General features: G+C 47.1%; 7 protein-coding genes across 7 annotated transcripts; 3 read left to right on the top strand and 4 right to left on the bottom strand.

The window, feature by feature from the left end:
- Positions 1-603: 603 nt before the first annotated feature.
- On the bottom strand, positions 604-3,488 carry GL218_02502 (uncharacterized protein; the record flags this gene model as incomplete). The annotated part of the gene is made up of 2 exons (XM_033579021.1): positions 604-1,751; positions 1,802-3,488. The coding sequence occupies 2 exons, from the start codon at positions 3,486-3,488 to the stop codon at positions 604-606; spliced, it is 2,835 nt and encodes a 944-aa protein (XP_033438360.1).
- Positions 3,489-5,476: 1,988 nt separating this feature from the next.
- Positions 5,477-6,853, bottom strand: GL218_02501 (3-hydroxyisobutyryl-CoA hydrolase, mitochondrial; the record flags this gene model as incomplete). Its single annotated transcript, XM_033579020.1, has 1 exon — positions 5,477-6,853. One exon carries the CDS (start codon positions 6,851-6,853, stop codon positions 5,477-5,479), a length of 1,377 nt encoding a protein of 458 aa, XP_033438361.1.
- Positions 6,854-7,500: 647 nt separating this feature from the next.
- Positions 7,501-8,095, top strand: GL218_02500 (Small nuclear ribonucleoprotein Sm D2; the record flags this gene model as incomplete). The annotated part of the gene is made up of 3 exons (XM_033579019.1): positions 7,501-7,520; positions 7,575-7,607; positions 7,663-8,095. The coding sequence occupies 3 exons, from the start codon at positions 7,501-7,503 to the stop codon at positions 8,093-8,095; spliced, it is 486 nt and encodes a 161-aa protein (XP_033437987.1).
- Positions 8,096-8,332: 237 nt separating this feature from the next.
- Positions 8,333-10,230, bottom strand: GL218_02499 (Dihydroxyacetone kinase 1; the record flags this gene model as incomplete). The annotated part of the gene is made up of 3 exons (XM_033579018.1): positions 8,333-8,832; positions 8,887-9,237; positions 9,306-10,230. 3 exons carry the CDS (start codon positions 10,228-10,230, stop codon positions 8,333-8,335), a joined length of 1,776 nt encoding a protein of 591 aa, XP_033438930.1.
- A 1,962-nt stretch (positions 10,231-12,192) lies between these two features.
- Positions 12,193-13,670, top strand: GL218_02498 (putative translation initiation factor eIF-2B subunit delta; the record flags this gene model as incomplete). The annotated part of the gene is made up of 2 exons (XM_033579017.1): positions 12,193-12,792; positions 12,849-13,670. 2 exons carry the CDS (start codon positions 12,193-12,195, stop codon positions 13,668-13,670), a joined length of 1,422 nt encoding a protein of 473 aa, XP_033439430.1.
- A 271-nt stretch (positions 13,671-13,941) lies between these two features.
- Positions 13,942-14,262, bottom strand: GL218_02497 (uncharacterized protein; the record flags this gene model as incomplete). Its single annotated transcript, XM_033579016.1, has 2 exons — positions 13,942-14,162; positions 14,229-14,262. 2 exons carry the CDS (start codon positions 14,260-14,262, stop codon positions 13,942-13,944), a joined length of 255 nt encoding a protein of 84 aa, XP_033438928.1.
- A 546-nt stretch (positions 14,263-14,808) lies between these two features.
- Positions 14,809-17,370, top strand: GL218_02496 (arginine rich protein; the record flags this gene model as incomplete). The annotated part of the gene is made up of 4 exons (XM_033579015.1): positions 14,809-15,021; positions 15,103-16,315; positions 16,371-16,732; positions 16,783-17,370. The coding sequence occupies 4 exons, from the start codon at positions 14,809-14,811 to the stop codon at positions 17,368-17,370; spliced, it is 2,376 nt and encodes a 791-aa protein (XP_033438929.1).
- Positions 17,371-19,043: the final 1,673 nt, after the last annotated feature.

Genomic DNA, 19,043 nt, shown 5'->3' with positions numbered 1-19,043 from the left:
TTTTTTTTCTTCGTGCCTTCTATTAATACTCTTAGCATTATACATAACTAATAGCTATATAGTTCAACCTTCGTCCATAGTTTAGGTCACAGCATTGGAGTCTTACATGAACACCACCGATCGTTCTTCAACTCTCAAGACAGACACAGTGTAACCATACAAACATACACAGATCACATCTCAACAAAAAAATTTCAATCAAGGAGGTTCCTCTATTTATTTCATTCCACTGCCCTCGATAGCACTCATTACTTCATCCGTAGAAGCTACCAGCTGCGCTGTAAATGCCACAAATGCCATATCATGCGTGAGCTTTCCGTGAAAAACGCCACTTGAAATAGAAAAAAAAAAAAAAAAAAGCAAAAAATCCTTCATGGGTATCTTTACAAGCTTCCCTTTTCCTGGGCTTGTGCTGTGTTATCCTGTCTATGACCGAAGACCGTAGACCGTAAACCGTAGAACAAGAGAAAAGTGTAGGCCAAACAGATCTACACGCCTCAATACTCCAATAAACTTATGCAGAAAGCCGAAAGTGAATCAACACGTAACTGTAGATGTGCGTATAATGCTCGTTAGGCATTGTCGTCATCTAATTTCATCCCATTAATATTCCGTGTCCATCTCAGCCCATTGATCCGCGTGTCTATCGTAAGTGATGCGTGGGCCGAAGTTCCCTCTTTGGTCTTCATTTCGTGCAGAAGGAGAACTACGCTGGACTACGTCGATCGTGAATAAGTTGCCGAAGTCTAAAGATGCATGGTTAAGCTCTTCCTCTAGCGGTGCAAGAGAGCTAAGATCCAATTGGAAACTAGGGGACGACGGTATCGGCATATTAAACTGACTGATATCAGGTATCAGTTGGTTGATGGATCGTGATAGTGGCGTGTCAAAGATCTGACTATCCAGGAGGTGCGAAGGTAGAAGACCGCCCGGTGAATGGCGCTTAACCCCACTGGAGCGAGGTGTTCGAGACGGAGTACGTTGAGCCATTAGAATCTGGCTTGGGGAGTTGAGAGATCTGCCAGAGCGCATAGATCTGGTAACACTTCTAGTGACCGGTCGATGGCTTGGGGTGGGACGAGTCGGTGTCTTAAAGGGGCCACTATGGTTGGCCTTTGAAGGTGGTGTCGAAGGCCGGGGCGGAGTACCAAATATATCCACAAACTCATCTTCCACCGAAGCCTCTCCAATCATTGCTGGGCCGCTATTCTCTTTCTCCAGCTTGCGTCCACCTTTTGCGTCCGGATATTCAGGTGGCGTCTGCACAATATTAATAACAGCCTCACCTAGAATCCTCTGCTCTCCATCTTTGCGCGGTGACGGAAAAAGAAGTCGTCGAGTAACTCCGAGATCATCATCAAGAGCAATGGGGCTGCCGGGAGTACCACTTCCCCTAGAGTGTGTTGATCCCCGAGAATGTGTCGAGCCTTGGCAATTTGCTTCTAACTCGGATTTCCCATTCCCCTTTCTCGAGTTTATTCCAAGGCCTTGCTGTTGTATCTGGCTGAGCGACTCAGCTACTAAGTTTTTGGGTGATAGGGATCCATCTAACGGTCCGAGAGGATCAGTGGGTAGGCAAGCTTCTGAGGTTAAATTCGTCTGTGAATCGCTCTTTGTCCGTGCCTTCTTCGAACGAGGTGGTGCGGCGCCATTCGCCCTCTTCTTCCGTGTTTGAGAGAGCCTCTGCTCATCTTTCTCCCATTTCTCTGCTGGCCTATGTTGTTTGAACTTGCTAAACCAAATACCACAAGCTATGAATTGTTAGTCAACTTCAACGCTAGCTATGTCGTTTACAACTTACGATTGCAGAGCAATACTTCGTTCCACGCGCTTTTGCTGTCTTTTGGACCTAAGGACTTCTTGATAATTTCGTACGAGATCACTTTGCCTTCGGCATCTCTCTCGAGAACATTAATGGCAGTAACGTAACCTGGCTTCTCCGAATATTCATGATACGCCGGAATACCTTTGTGTTCCTGTTTCCAAATCTTTCGCCACGTTGGCGTCTGCAGAGCTCCACAGTTGCGACAAAAAGACGGCAGTTGACCTTGAGCAACAGCTTCTTCTAATTTCTGGCGGATCGTCTGTCTTTTAACGAAATTCTTATTCGACTTTCCATCGGCAGGTCCAACGGCATCAGTTTGGGGGTGTGCAGGCTCTGAGTGAAGCGTGGGAAAAGTCAATTGAGGAAGAATAGGATCACTCGCGGGTACCACTGGAAGCTCAGGCTCCGGAGGTGTCTCTCGGCTCTGTCGGAGAGCAGGCGGTTCTATTTGGCTACTGGCGATCTCTGTAGTGGGCTGTACGTTATCGTACTTTGACAAATCTTCGGGAGCTCGAGTAATTGAATGACCATCATTTAAGGACCCCAAACCCTGACCCTGATCCTCCGTTAAATCATCCATTTTAGCCATCTCCAGGTTCAACACATTCTCTAAAGTGGTTATTTTCTCTGGAGAAATTTCCTTTTCTAAGAGTTGCTGTTTAATAATTTCTGCCTCTGCTCTTTCGGCTGGTAAGCATGGAGGTTCAGAAACCACGGGTGTTTTAGCAACTTCATTAGTTTTTCGACTGAGATGAGGTGGGTTATATATCGACGTTTGGGGTAATAACTCGGGGGGTCCAGGCGTCTCTGTATGGATGATAAGGTCACTTTGAATGTTGGCTGGCGCTTTCTTTGCACGACTTCGACGGGGCTTCGGCTTCGCTACCACAGGGGCCTTGCGTGCTACGTTAGTCTCTTCCTCTATTCGGCTGTCCAACCCTCCGCTCATGTATCCTGAATCGGGCTGTGGCATTGCTATGGGCATCGGCGGTAGGATAGGGCTCGAAGGGGCTGGGCTTGATCGCATACTACTGTATAGTGCAGATCGTGGAACCGGAGGTGATGATCCAATGTCGGGACTAGCTCCATCGGAATATGTACGAGATGGTGACGCACCCGCAGACTCTACAGGAGATCGAGCGTCCTGGCTTTGCGACATGGACGGGTTGGGCTCTAGGAAAGATGGCGTGAAAGAGCGGTCCATCCCTGAACTTGATATCGATTCGCGTCTTAGACCACTAGGAGCTAAAGCTCGTGCTTGCGGGAGACCTGAAAAACGGGAGTCGGGGACGGGCGTTGGAGCTCGTGGGATCTCTTGGCCTGCAGGAACATCTCCTGCAGAAGCAATAGGCCGGAAATTTCGAATCGATCCTGCAGTGCTAGCAACAACTCGGAGTGACTCCTGTGCAGAGCCGAACGTGGCAGTATTACTACGTTCAGCTTTAGTCATTGTAGCCCTCTTCTTGCTTCGCGGTGGTCCATCATCCGCATCGGTGCCATCTTCGTATCCCGATGTACTGCCCTCAGCCGGAAGAGGCTTCTTTCGTGGTCGTCCCCTAGGCCGTCCTGACGGGGGGCGGCTTGATGCTCTAGAAGCTGGACGTGACTGTGCTTTTCCTCCCTTAACCGGTGCCGGCGCTCTTGCTAACTCCTCCATAACCATGCCTTGCTTTTGGTGAGCAGGCCCTTGAACTGAAGCTGGTCTATGCAACTCCCTGACGCCTGGTTCGATCGAAGCTGGACGACTTCCTGGTGCTGACCTTGGCTCTTGAAAGCTCGATATGGGTGTATTGGCTCTAGGCTCGTGATTCGGATAAAAAGGTTGAATGGGCGTAGGAACCATAGAGGAACAAATAGGCGTTCCTTGGGGTGGAGCTAAATTTGAATAGGATTGGTTAAATGAACCCCATTCGGTGTTCTCTGAGGGGGTAGGTGTTGATGTTCTCGGAGCAGTAATCGGTTCTGTACCAACCGCCGGTGTTGAACTGTTTCGTGTAATTCTTGGAACTGGAGTCAATTTTAGTCTAACTTCGAGAGTCTCTCTGACGCCAGTTCCGAAAGCAGCAAGTAGATTCTTCGTGATGCGCCCCGTAACTAACTGTGGAGTGTTAGATAAATTAGGTCCTTGATCGAGGCCCCAGCTCAGCATGCCCTGTCCAACTAAGGGGATGTCCGGTTCAGAATAGTCATAAGCGTAGACGGTGTAGTCCTTTTCACCACTACCAATTAGCTCCGGACTGCATTGAGCTACTGCCTGTAGACATGGCTTTAGGTCAATAACACCAATACGATTCTGTTCGTCCATCGGAATCGTTTGGACTTGAAGAACATGAGGCCATCGGGCAAGACATCGTTCTTGACAATCTTTATCGAAAGTATATTGAACTTTTACTGTACCGCAATGATTAGTCCTTGAAGCATCACTCGGGGGGTCGATGATGCTTACACCCCATAGGCTTCACTTGTAGCCCATACTCATCCATGTCCTGATTACTACCCCAGGAGGTATTGCCGACATGATTCGCCATACTGGCAATAAAGAGGCCCTTGGCCACTTATGATGAAGAATTTTGATGCACACGAATATGCAAACGAGAATCTTGTATGATTAAAGGTATACGGATATAATTGTCAGGCCTAGTTTCGTGAATTATCGTTATCAGAGATGCGTCATGGTATTGAGTCGTTGCAAGTTTTTATAATCCCAACATTGATTCGCTAGGATGTGAAGGTAGACTTGATTTCGGGAAGGGGAAAAGAATTTCAAATATTGTTATGTATGTTAATTATTGAAAATAATATGTAGAACGGATAAGTACGCTAATTCCAATTGGAATTGGTAAAGTCCGACAATTGTCGAACAAGAGAAAAAAGTTGAAGAAGTTGAGGATATTGTGAGAATATTGTAAACTGGCGGAGGTACGAAGTACGAAAGTACAAGTTGGGCGGAATAGATATTTAGGAAGTCAAAGTACCCGGCAACGCGCTGAGTGTTAGTGGGGATTCGCGCTAATAGTTTCAATTGAAGAACGCGTTAAAAGCGTGTCTCGCGATAAGGACGTCACGTCACTTGATCGGGGGGAGGCTGGACTTGCGCTAGGACTATCAGCAAGAGATCGGTTATCATACGGTTACGATATGGGGCCGTTAACGCACAGACTATATATGCCGAGTCCGAAAAGACGCTAGTACGTATTAAGCCAATACAATATGGAGGCAGACCACCAACGCCGGTAGCTGCACCTTCTTCTCGAGACAATCCAGAAAAAGTTATTGAATTTATTTGTAGAACATAAGAGGGGGGACTCCGAGGAGATATTTATACTAGCCGGTGAGACCCACAATTCAACGGCCCCTTTAATGACTCAGCCAAATCAGGCTGTCTATCTCACATCTTAGCCCCCCTTTACACCAACTGGGATACTTATGTTAAGTTAGGTACCTTAAAGGTGCGTAATTTAATACGTGCCAAGATATGATATCTGGTATCTGCCTGTAGGTAACCATCCATCTGATGGAAAACCACCAACTGATCCCAACGCATCGATGGATTTTTGTACAAGTTCTGCGCCGAGATCTTGCTATCTCTAGCCGTTGCTGGCCTATCATAATATACACGAAGAGGTAATACAATACGATGTGCTATTTTGATTATGAGTCGATCCATTCCGCTTTGCCCTCCTCGTTCACGATGGTGTTTCTAGATAGAATCTCATCCACAATAGCCGCGATGCCCTGCCTGCCATTTTTCTTTCGGATGAACTCTTCCCGAACCTCGTAACGGGATGATCTGCCTTCTCTAACGATGGCTTCAACATCCTGTTCCGTAGGTACACCAAAGGATTGGTACGGGTATTGGGAGTAGTCCCTATCTGTCACTAAGTTTAACTTTGACGGGCCGCCACTCAGTTGGAAGAAGGGCTCGACAATCGTGCTGTCTGGTGGGATGTCTTCTAGACTAGCTGGTTGCCACTTCGGTGTTTCTTTCGAAACTAGTCGCGCTGTAACGCCCTCTGTAAAGTCAGGATGCTTCATAAACCTGGCAGCGATTTGGTGTTCTCTCTGGAATGTCTGCGAAATGGTCCAGTCGCGACCTAACCTCATCTGCCTAAGAGCCACGTGAACTGAGGTTGGCGATCGTTGATGCAGAGTTTCCAGCGTCTTTTCAGCCCAGGCTTGAGTAACACCTTGCTCTGCCTCTAAGGCAGCTATGATGTCGGCAACTTTATTTTTGCTGAAGCATCGGTCAATGGCCTTCCGAAGTTCGCCACCCAACAGGATTGATTCTCCAGGAGGTAGACCGGTCGCATATTCCTCGATAGTCTTTTCGATAATAGCAAGGCGTTCTGTCATGGTATCATAGTCTTTAAACCGCAACTCGGCTAACCGTGATTCTAGGCTCGGTAAACTGGTTGAGTGTAGATAGTGAGTTGCGATTCCAGAGTAAAATACATTCGCTCCTTTTAACCGCTCGCTTGTCAGGGCCAAGTAAGTACCTACAGAGCCCGCCATCCTTGGTAGGAAGAATGAGGCACCAACATCTGGGAAAAAGCCTATAGTAGTCTCCGGCATTGCGAAGACCGTCCTTTCGGTAGCAATTCGGAATGGAGCATGAATACTGAGTCCTACGCCACCGCCCATTGTGAAGCCATCCATAAATGCAATGTATGGTTTCTGATATGTCGCGATGTAGTGATTCAACTGGTATTCCTGCGCAAAGTACTCTACCGACTTGTTCTGGCCTTCTGGACCTTCCTTGTTTTGTGTTGCTAGTACGGTCACATCACCTCCCGCGCAGAACGCCTTCTCACCAGCACCCTTCATAACAATCACATTTGCCATATCGGATTTCTCCCACTCAACTAATCGGGGGAATATCTTCCTAATCATAGAGCCATCGAGTGCATTCATTTTCAAGGGTCGATTAAGCTCGATGGTCCGTAGACCATATATGTTGTTGAAAAGGACATCATTGCGTTCATCTGTATCAAGCTCCTTAGGAATTTCTCTAATGGGGTTTGTAGACATCTGCACCAACAAATCAGCAGACGTTCGCTAAGAAAGTATATCTTCTTCTGATCGTACTTGTGCTCGTGCCGTAGGTTGGGGACTTATTATCTTAGCTCTTAGTGGCATAGTAGGATTTGTTCTCCAGCAAGGAGAGGTAGCAGTGGTAGCTGCTGACCCAACTCTCCTTATTAAGACTCTGAAAGACATCTAATCCAGTTGTCCGGATGCGCAATCCTCTACCTATATGCGCATCTAGTGGCCTGGGCTGAAAGCTTCAAGGGTCCGGGGGGTCAAGTTGCGACAAGCGGTTTTCGATGCAAGTCGGGAGTTGTTATCCTCGGTTTAAAAAAAACAAAAAAAACTGATATCTTTTACCCGAAGTACCTGAGTACAAAGTGGGATAGGAGTACATGATTCAATGTACCTTAGGTACCTCAGGTCCTTAGCATTATGTACCTAAGTACCTTATACAAATTTACTGCACTAAAGTGGATACTTATTCAATTTGAAGCTTAACGCGCTTCAACCAATCAAATCTCCCTTTTGTTCTGACCGCACTAATACTTTGGAGATTTTAAGAACCGAAGTAACCAAACATCTCAGCCTTGCCTCAACCTTAACAAACTGTCGCTTTTTGATTCAATAGTCCGACCACAATAATCAATATGGCAGACAATAAGATTCAGTAAGTTCTAAATTGCATGTACTGGTATGGCTAAAGCTAATATTATTCTTTTAGGGAGCTTCTCACAAAGCCACGCAATGAACTGACGTTCGTATTCCGCCCTGCCGTCTATAGGCTCCCTCTTTTCTAACGCGCGAAACAGGGAATACGAGATATCGCTTCTCGAGGAGCATGAGTTTAGCGCCGGCCCTTTATCAATTCTCCAAACCGCTGTCCGTAGCCATACGCAGGTTCTGATCTCTTGTCGCAACAACCGGAAGCTCCTAGCTCGCGTTAAGGCTTTTGACCGCCATTGTAATATGGTGCTAGAAAACGTCAAGGAGATGTGGACCGAGACGCCCAAGTTATCAAATGGAAAGAAAGGGAGACCTGTCAACAAGGACCGATTTATTAGCAAGATGTATGTTGTGTACACCCCACACGGCTCGATGACAGGATACCTAATTTTGCATCTTCCACAGGTTTCTAAGAGGAGATTCGGTTATCCTAGTCCTACTCAGCTAGAGGAAAATTTGGAACCCGGTTATAAAATACCACTCGTGTACGCGGCATATCCTTCATTATACGGTGTCTAAAACAGGTAGACAGGGCATGAAGGCCGAGACAGCATATCAATGCAGAATTATGTCTCGTGGGCGTGCTCATTACGGTAATAGCAGTTTGACGAAGCTGCCTAAAAGGAACATATTGAGCAGCAGAGAAAGCCGTGATCATGGGATGAAATAGGACGCAGATATTATTAAATCTGATTATATACTCTGCACTACCGAATCGGCTCAATACCATTACAAGACCCGTAGGTGAACTAACAATTATATAGTTTCCCAGCTTTCATCATCGGATTTTATCCCAGCAAGGCCTAGGAAGAAACTTGCCAATCCCCAAGCGCCCGGGTCAGGTACCTGTTCAAATCCGGAGCCCCCAACATACACCGCCCGGCCCAGACTAGGCTTCATTCCCTTGGTCTCCTCAGCAGCTTTCCTCGAGGCTTCAGCGGCCTCCTTAAGATCTCCTGTCTTTCCGAGAACTTCAACAAACGGATATAGCGCGTCTATTAGTGTGCGATCACCTGGCCGTGCCGGTGTATATCTTGATAACGCATCACAGCTTTGTCTGAGAGCGCCAGCCCATACCTCCGGAGATGCATCTCCTGGGGCAAAAGTTCGGAGTGAATGAACAAGAGCGTTTAGGAAGATCGCAAACAGCGCCCCTGAAGTGCCATCCATCGCCTTTTCAATAATAGTGACGATATGGGTGAGATCGACAATGACATCTCCTGTTGCCGGCTTTTCCTTTAAGTGATTAAGGATAGCTGCGAATTGTTAACATTAAGTAATCTTCTGCTAATATCTCAACGTTGACTTACCTTCAGCACCACGTTTCAAGCCGATACCGCAGTCGCCATCTCCAACCACAGTATCATATCTGGTCACCTCTGGCTCGACCGCTACGATAGCTCGCAAACCTGAAGCCAAAGCATCATTGAATGCATTTCCGTTGGTCTTAAGACCACTTGATTTAATGCTCTGGCCGAAACCCGTTCCATTTTCCCTAGTAGCGGCATTCTTTGCTTCCCATGTAGTTTTCTGGATCGGTGCTGACCAGCCTGTAGCCTCACACGGATAGTCTAATAGCTGAATCATGCTCGGACCACCAATATCTGTATTTACGACATTCAGGAGCGAAATACTAAATCCTAACCCGTTTAAGCTTGTCACTATGGTGCTTGTGATTAGCGATCGACATTCATAAAAACTCTTGTAACCATGCAGGATAATTACTCACTGTATGTTCCGCTAAGAATCCTCACGGGCTGAATACCCCAAGATGATCTTAGCTGCTTCGCCACCTCCGCAGTGATGCCTCCTAGTTCGAGGACGCTAACACCCCCAAGGTTGTTCACAAGTAGTACTATTTCGTTAGAGTTTACGTTGAGGAACGCTCTGTCCTTGTCGTTCTGGTCTAAAAGCTGTGATAGCATCGTGCCCACGAGCTCTGGGAGATCGACCTTCTTTCGTCCCGATCCTGCCTCGTTATGGATTCCCATTCCAATTTCTACCTCTCCTTCTTGAAGGCTCTCGGCGGCGTTAGAACCGATTGCTCTCCCGGGAACATGCACATGATCAAGGCTGGCTCCGACGCTCACAAGATTAGCTGCGGTGAGTTTTGCGACCTTGTAAACTTCTTCAAGGCTGCGTCCCTGTGCTGCGAGAGCGCCAGCTATCTTGTGTACTAGAACTGTTCCAGCGATTCCTCTCCTACCAACTTTACCTCCCTTTTCCCTGCCAACTCCAACGTCATCGCCAACAATGATCATCTCGACATTCAGACCGTCAGCTTTCGCCTTCTCGGCTGCCATACCGAAATTAAGAACATCGCCAGTATAGTTCATGACGGTAACCAAGACACCTTTGTCAGTATCCACTCTCGAAGTTATAGCCCTGCGTATTTGCTCTGCGCTAGGTGATGCGAAGATAGTTCCGGCCACGGCAGCCGAGAGCAAGCCAGTACCGACGAAGGCACCGAAGCTCGGCTCATGCCCACTACCACCACCGCTGATAATTGAGACCTGCGATGGCTCATGGCTGGGTCTTTTATAGACGATCTTGTTCTCAGCATCCAGGGCCACAGAAGGGTTAGTAAGGGTGAGGCTCTCGAGAGCTGAGTTCACCAGCAGAGTAGGATCGTTGATGAAATGCCTGTCGGACATCTTAATATAATTATGAAGACCTCACTTGTTATAAAATTGAAAAATATATGTATGAAGCTCTCGTGAATTAAAAACGATAAGGTTTTGATGGACTGGACTTCGATTATATATATATCTGGTGACACAGGAAGAAGAGGGCAGATAAAAGATGGGACAAAAGATGGATTCCATCTGAAAGGTTTAGGTACTTGCCCATCATACCTTGTAGTGGCGTCCGATGATTAAGTCGATGCATGATAGGTACATGTATGTAGGTACCTATGATGCAGTTAATTCAGGTACCGTGTGTTTCGGCTTGACATACACAGTCCAAGACTTGAAGGACCACCTAATCGGTAAAGCTACTACAGAAAGTGCGGGGTCTTCCTCGCGGGGTTTACTAGTTGATAGGATTCATCGGGCTTGGACACGGCATCTTCCCGACTCAGAAATATAACGGAAAGAAGCCGTTTACAGGTTGAAATTACCTAACTACCTACCTAGTGTCAAACTCAAATACGGCATTGACGGCTAAAAGATATTGATATCACAACGGTATTAAATTATATACGTCTAGTTACAATACCGTGTAAGTCGTAAGCGGAAACACTTCAACATCACATAGGTATGTTCCAGGTCATACATATGCACGACCATTCGTCCTCCCCTCCCTGCATATCAGGTGCTTAAAACATACCTCTACATAGATCTGGACCATCTACTCTTTGCAGTATCCCGGTATTTCACCCCACTAAAACAGCCTTAATACTACCACATGCCCATCAAATGCCGTTCATTACACATACCCACTAGAAACACAAACCGGAGATTCTCCTACATATACCTTCCGCCGTCAACGGACTACATTCCCTTCGCCACTTGCCCCATGGATTGCGCGGCTCTCTCACCGGCATTCTAGCGGCTGATCAAAGCAAATATACCGGTTTACCAGGATGAGAATAAATAGCTCACCCGAGACTCTTTAGGCCTCGAGCTGCGTCTATGCACACAGGCATCGCTAATATATTTCCCAAATTCAAATTCAGTACCGAGTTAACCAAGAAGCTCCAAAGGAAATCCGAAGATAGGGGGTTTGAATCTAACAGTATGCGATTTAAGAAACACCGTGATTTACATTGCGCCAATTTTATCCATAATTTGAGGAAGTTCTAGCACTTACACAATGACATGTGTCAATAGATTCAACAATATTAATATTTGTTTTCACCGCTATTGGATTGCAAGGCGCCTTCGGAACTGATAGATACCTCGCGTACGGCAGGCCATTATACACTAATAGCACGTGGTACTTGAGACGTTGAGGTCTATGTAAGTTTTATGTCCCTAGAGGCGTTTTCGTAGTACATTATATATCAGTTTTCATCCTAGGAACACGGGAGTCTAGCAACTCGGTATCAGATATTCAAGAAATACCACTATTTTCTTCTTTCGCAGCGTTATTGGTACCATGCACAATTGTATGTATTGATAGTAACTCTAGATGTTCACCCGGGAGATATATATACCTAATTAATCAAATATGAGACAATTCAAATTATCACCACTATGTAAAAGATATTATAACTAGGGGTACATTCTAAATATATCTCGATTTCAGATGGTGTGGAGTTTATTGTGGCAGATTGTGGCTAGGTAGCGTACTTAAAAACTTGAAGATACCCGACGCCAACCCCTCCACAGTGTGGCTCGTGCAATTCGAGAAATATTCCTTGCCCCGCGCTATGAATGACTCAAGTCTCTCCTGCACGCAACGCAACGAGATTGGTCGCAAAGAAAAAGGAAAAGAGCTTCTTTAAGGGAAGCTTAGGTTTTCCCACAATTCTTTCTCTAAGCCTAAGGCTCACGTGCAATTTTTTCAGTATTTATTTAATGAAAAAGCTTATACGCTGGTACCGTAGTTTTCTTAAAGCGCGGCGTGACCGTGATTCCATTCTCGGTGAGCCAGGAAGCACAAGCGTCACTATGTCAACAGCTCAAAATGAGCCGCCTACAGAGGCTACCCCCAAGCAAGCTCAGCCTGCTCAACCAGCCCAGCCATTTCAGGATGCCATAAAGCCTGAGAAACCCCAGGCACCTACACAAAATAATAAGAGCACGAAGGGCGAGGCGACTGAAGTTGCAAAACCGCAAAAACCCTCGGGCGCGGAATTAAAAGCCAAAGCTAAAGCAGAGAAGGCTGCAAGACGTGCCCAAGCAAAGGTGTCGAAAGAGGTCGTTAAGGGGGAAGCTGCCGTATCATCAACTCCCGGCCAATTAGGTCCATCTGCGGGTGAAGTGAAAGGCAGCAGGGGCAAGGGCAAGCAGGATGGTGGCGCATCAACTGCCTCGGGAGCGGCAGGAAGGCCAGTAGTGTCCAAGGGACCTGTGCCTGTTGCTCTATCTGAGCCAAAGTTCACGATACCTGAATGCTTTAGTCACTTGTCCATGGCTAGGAGAATCCCGATAACTCAAGCAGATAAAGATGTCCATCCAACTGTCTTAGCACTGGGTCAGCAAATGGCCACGTTCACAATTGATGAGAGCATCACGAGACTAAAAGCAACCCTTTTGGCTTTTAAAAAGGTATTTGAATCGATTGTGATAACATTAAATTTATACCTATGCTAATAATAAAATAGGTCATCAATTCATACACTACCCCCCCTGGCAACACTCTCGCGAGACATCTAACACCTCATGTTTTGAATCCTCAGATTGACTACCTTACAGCATGTCGGCCGATGTGCTTTTCTATGGGAAATGCTATCCGTTGGCTTAAGTTGCAAGTTAGCAAGATCGATCCTGACGTTCCTGAAGCAGAGGCGAAGAAGCAGCTATGCAGCAACATAGATACCTTCATACAAGAACGGATTAGCATGGCTGATCTCGTTATAACTGAGAAGACTTCCGAGAAGATTCAAGATGGCGACGTTGTACTGACATTTGGACGGAGCACTCTCGTCGAACAAGCCCTTCTTCAGGCTCACACCATCACTCAGAAGAAGTTTACAGTTACTATTCTCGATGACCCATATGAGAGAAAGGGGCAGATACTAGCGAAGAATCTGACTGCCGCGGGAATAAGAGTGTCTTACTGCGGTGATTTTGGTGGACTGAGATACTATTTACAAGGCGTCACGAAAGTTATAGTTGCTGCTGAGTCCATGTTTAATAATGGATCTATGTATGCACGATCAGGTACTTGCGATCTTGCGATTGCCGCAAAGCAGCTGGATTTACCTGTTATTGTTCTCTGTGAGACCGTCAACATTACTGAGCGAGTCTCAACGGACTCTCTTACGTACAACGAGATTGACCCTGAGCGAAGTTCAAGCGCCTCTTTCAGACTATTATATGACACTACACCAGACAAGTACCTGTCACTTGTCATCTCGGAGCTAGGAACGGTGCAACCAACGTCAGTGCCAGACTTACTGCGAAAACTTGAAGAGTCCAACTAGAAGGGGGGCCCAAGAGAATCGAGGTATTTAGATAATAGGGCGGACTCGGATTGAATCTTTCAACCTACTTGGAGATTTCAATGATAACTATGTCAAGGCTCCTAAGTAGTGCCCATAACTGGGTAGAAAATGCAAGATCGTTAAACACATAAAATATTGTGCTGCATCCTTAAGTGAAGAACATGTTGGTTTGCTCTTAATTGTCGACCCTTTATTCCGTAGCCTCTATATGTACATTGAACCGAGTATTCGAGATAGGGGGTTTTTTTTTTCACGCGGTTGCCGCCGCATCCCTTGCAGCCTTCCGTGCTCTCTTCTCAAGGATAGACTGTTTCCGCGCCTCCAAGATTGCCGATTGCCTCTCATCAACACCCTGTAACCAATATCCGAAGCTTGCGCCGACTCCGGCAAAGACCGGGTAAGCCCATAAGGAACCCCTGTTGAAGAAAGGTCGCATCTCGAGGCCGAGTTGCCAGAAGCGGACGGCAACGCCTATATTAACAGGTCAGCCATAATTCACTCAGTGGAATGTCTGCTCTCTAATCTCTAAAGTCATACCGAAGCCTCCCCAGAAAACAACTCGATGCACCATTGCGAACGTTCGGAGTGGGGTGTTGCCTCAATTGGCTGGTCTCGTAGTTTATTTCGTATAGTAAAAGCGCTCTACTTGGCCTGAAGTAGTGGTAGGCCTGCCTATGTGGTGGAGGATTGAGATGGCGACTGCCGACGATACTAACACTGACACTGACACACTGACTTGAAGTTCATTCGGGTTGTGATTTGGAGCCTCCAATCAAATAAGGTGGAAACTAAGCTTATGCACAGACCAGGTAAGAACAAAATGCTGCACGGATTACATAATACCTAAAGTCCCCCTTATCTCTTATCACAAGCTAAGTACCTAGGTACTACCTGCCCAAAGGCTGCCAAGTCTAATCTCCAGGGTCTACTCAACTTTCCGACCTTCACCAATTTAATCATTCGCGTTTCTTCGATCCATGGTTCGCCGGTCTCTCTTTCTCCTAATAGCATTTTGTTGCCCATCATCTAGAAAATTCGTGACACTATACATTTGATTTACCTCTGAATCAAATTCACATGCTCGTTCCTCACCTCGAATAAATACTCGCGAGGCCAGATGGCCTCCGCGGCCACGACTATGGCTTCCGCCGAGCAAACGACTGTTCCAGCTACTAGCACTACGACTCTCACGCCCCGAAAATTCAAGGCTTCGGATCTACCTCTGCCATCTGCTACGCGATCCGCAATCGAGGGATTGGCCCATAGCTTTAAAAAGAAGGGTGGTTACGATGCAATTCGCAAACAAATCTGGGAGAAGTTCGAGCAGAGCGTGAGTAGTCGCGACTAGTTATCTACGGCATAATATTATATAGCTGCTTGGCCTCGTATACTAATTACCGCGGCCAAATAGGATTACGAGGCTCAGGTCACCAAATCTATCCTCGAAGTCGCCGAGCAAGAACTAGAGCGTAATCCGTCGCAACTTCTAACCCTTGAGCGCCGAAAGGCTGCCGCCCTTATTGATGGTGCTCTCGACCGTTCCGGCGTCTATCAAAAAGCCGAGGAGGTTCTCGACCAGCTGATCGATGTTGAGGCTATTGAGACGCGCATGCGTGAACTACGTCAAGCTGAAATCGGCCTCGACGCAGCTAAGGAAGAGCAAGAACGCGGCTCCAAAACAGATATAGAGTACGCTATTGAATCAGCTCGCAGCCTAGATGAGCGTGAACGGATCCGACGAGAGCTTAGGGTGAAGGAAGAGCAGATCTTGGAGGAGAAACGTAAGATCGAACGAGAGGAACGCAAGAAGAGAGAGCGTGAGAGAGAACGTGAATTAGAAAAAGCCGAAGCTAAGCGCAAGGAGGAGCGAGATGCTCGAAGGCGTGAACGTGAAAAGAAAGAAGCAGAGCGCGAACGCGAAAGGGAGAAGGAGAGAGAGGAACGTCGACGCGCCAGAGAGCGAGATAGAGAAAAGGACCACGACCGACGCAGATCCAGAACCAGGTCAAGGCATAGATCCCGGGACAGGTCACGACATCGCGACAGGAACCGCGAGGGAGATCGTGATCGAGACCGCGATCGTAGCCGTCGTCGGGATAGCCGCGAACGGCGACACCGCGAGCGGTCCCCTAGGGATGAACGTGAACGTGGAAAGCCGGAGGAACTCAAGAAACAGCTTACTAAAGAGGACCATGAGAGGCTTGAGAGGGAAGCGCTCGAAAATCTTTTACGGGAGAGCAAAAAGAGCACTGCTAAACAACCCGAACTAGAGGTTGATGAGGCCCTCGTACCGCCTCCTCGAAGGATTAAACCAGCTTCCGCCATACAACCTATACGTCGTGACTCGATTAAGAATTCAGACACAAAGAGGACACCCGAGCTTACGAAGTCGGAATCCAAAGATTCGGCAAAAGAGGCTGCGGACGGAAAGGAGGGGAGGGAAACGAAGACATCTAAGGAATCTAAAGAACCTGAACCCAAAGAGACCAAGGAAAATAAGGAAAGCAAGGAGCCCAAAGATACCAAGAGCAAAGAGGAGAGACGGCCTAGCCCGGCCCCTTCTCGACACCATCGTGATCGATCACGTGGCACAGAAGATGATCGAAGACGCCGTGATCGTGACCGTGTTAGAGAACGTAGTCGATCCCATGCTAGATCTGATCGAAGGGAACGGAGCAGATCAAAGCATCGATCAGACCGTCGAGAACGTAGCCGTTCTAGAGATCGTGACCGGATTATGGAGAGAGATAGGGATTTTTACCGTCCAGGCCAACGAGACAGAAGTCGCTCTCGTGCGCGACCTCAGCGCGACAGACATGAGAGGAGTCGCTCTCGAGATAGATACAAACCCGACCGTAGAGAGCGAAGTCGTTCTCGGCGGCCCAGGGACGATCGAGACAGACGTGACCGGAGTCGCTCACGTGCCCGCCCTGAGAAACGGGATGATCGCCGAGAAAGGTCGCGCTCACCTAAGCCCAGAGTCGAAAAACCTCGGTCGCGTCCGCCCCGAAGCCGATCCCGTTCTCGGCCAGCTACTGCTAGTAAGCCTGAACTCACCGATGCCGAAGCCTGGAAACAAGGGGAAATCAAGAAACGCGAGCAGGAAGCGAAGGCTTATTTGGCAGCGCAGCGCGCGGCTCGCGAGAAAGGTCTGCCTATTCCTGGTGTCGATGATAAATGGAGTACTGGAGAGCGCTCACCCGAAGCTAAGAGAGCCCGTGCCCCTGATGAGATTGATCGGTATAGGCCTGGCGATCGCGACCGAACCGACAAGTATCGCGAGCGAGATAGAGATGATCGTCGAGACAAAGAGAAGGAGCGCGACAAGGATGATCGACGAGAGCGGCGACGTAGTCGAAGTAAAAGTCGTAGTCGCCGCCAGGATCGTGATCGAAGCCGTGATAGGGATAAAAGCCAAGATCGCGAACGTCACCGGTCCCGCGATAGATACCGTGGGGAGGGAACTCGGGATAGGGACCGCGACCATGACCGTGATCGTGACAAGTATCGCGAAAGAGACCGTGATCGCGACGGAGATAGGGATAAGCGCAGCCGTCGTGACAGAAGTAATGAATCACGACGCGACAAAGGCCGGGACCGAAGGGATAGGAGCATCGAGTCTAGGCGGGATAAGAGAGATCAAAGTCGCAGTCGCCGACGAAGCCGCAGCCCCCGTTAGTCACAGGGCCAGCCATTACTTCAAAATTTAGTAATATTACGGAACACGGTCCGTCGTTATCCTATCCGGGACCAGGTGCAGTAATTACTAAGGTTGATGGGTTTCGACTATATGTAATATTAGTGCAATAGGAGAGGATATCAGACCAGTCGGCATAAGTTATAGCACACAACGATAGTGCGTCTGATTCTAATTTGGAGGGGGTTTGAGACCGAGTTACTTGGACGTTACGGACTACAAAAAGCTATACCCTGGAACTTTGCTGGGCGTTGAAGGTTTTGCTATCTCGATAGGTGTAGCACAAGTCACAATCTGGAAAAGCTAATTGATAGCAGGAGATAGGTACTAAATAATGGAGTTGTTTCATGTCTGATTGTTCTTCTAGTTATTCTTTATTCGCGTATTTCGTAGTATCTTTATTCGCATATAGCACTGTGTAATCAACCACATCAGCGTTGGTGCCATTGTAAAGTGCATAACACAAGTTCATCTAAAGATAGGTAGAGGTAGGTAGGTAGGCATCAAGATAATAATGCACCGCGTAACGCAATGCGCTTGCCGAAACAAGCCCCTTGTGGATCCGCGCTTACGAAGGATGTCAAGAACTCGCTAATGTACTGGATGTAGGAGAGGATAAGCTTCCTATAGAATGTGGTTGCATAAAGAGGTACCTATTGATTATATGTAGGTATCTTCTTGAGTATCGGAATTGAGTCTATTTCCGATAACTAATTAGAGAATCTTCGAATCTTAGGTTAGGGGTGTGGCTTATTATTAACGGAGAAGGAGAAGGAGAGTAATCAGGGCCTAATATGAGGTCAATTATAATATTGCCAAGAAATTGAACCAGGTGACGATGATACAGTGAAGGGGAGAGTGCGATACAAGGGTTTCCGGGTCGGGTGAGATCTCCAGCGTTATGAAAATAGTCTCAGCGTCGTCATTAGAGGCTTGGGATTGGCAAGGGGTATGGATGTACGTACATGATATACATACCTCTTAGCTACGATAGAAGCATTGTTGGAGTAATGGAAACAATTTGGAAGTTTTCCGCCACTTATAGAATTGAATTGATGTACCCAAGGTATTGCGTCAAATTCACTAATGAATTGTGACATATTAATGTATTATATAATATATTTACCTATTGACAATAATAAGGAAGTATCGTACCAAGACGTGCCTTACTTCCTCGACCCATCTTGTGACGCGCACATCTTTTTAGGTAAGGTACCAAATGCAAGTGTCACAAGCCACAGGTTCCTAGCCAGCCAGCTCAGATTTTCCCCATCGTAGGGCGGAGTAATAGCGGTTACCTAGTTGCACTTTTGCATTAGAACTACATGTACCTAACGTACCTCTTACTCGGGTACCTATACCTAACGTACTATCCAAACCAAGTACGATCCAAGATAACCAACCAACTTGGATGAACTAACCTAGAGAGCTGCGATCATTCCTTCTTCTTTTTCTCGTCCATTCTTATTCTCCCATTTTTCCCTCCGCTCTTGTGATACGCTGTTACCTGCGAGGCAGGACATATTCATTTCTTCCTGTCTATCAACTCTATATTCTGTTCTGTTCAATCAGTCAATCCATTCAAGTCAAAATCGCCCAACTAAACAATAACAGCATTATCGACCTAGTTAGTGCGTCTTATCAATTAAACTAGG

This window comes from Daldinia childiae (genome assembly GCF_008694065.1).
Source record: "Daldinia childiae strain JS-1345 chromosome Unknown Scaffold2, whole genome shotgun sequence".
NCBI classification, from domain to species: Eukaryota; Fungi; Ascomycota; class Sordariomycetes; order Xylariales; family Hypoxylaceae; genus Daldinia; species Daldinia childiae.
Note: the sequence above shows the minus strand (reverse complement) of the source record. Positions and strands in the feature narration are given on the sequence as shown.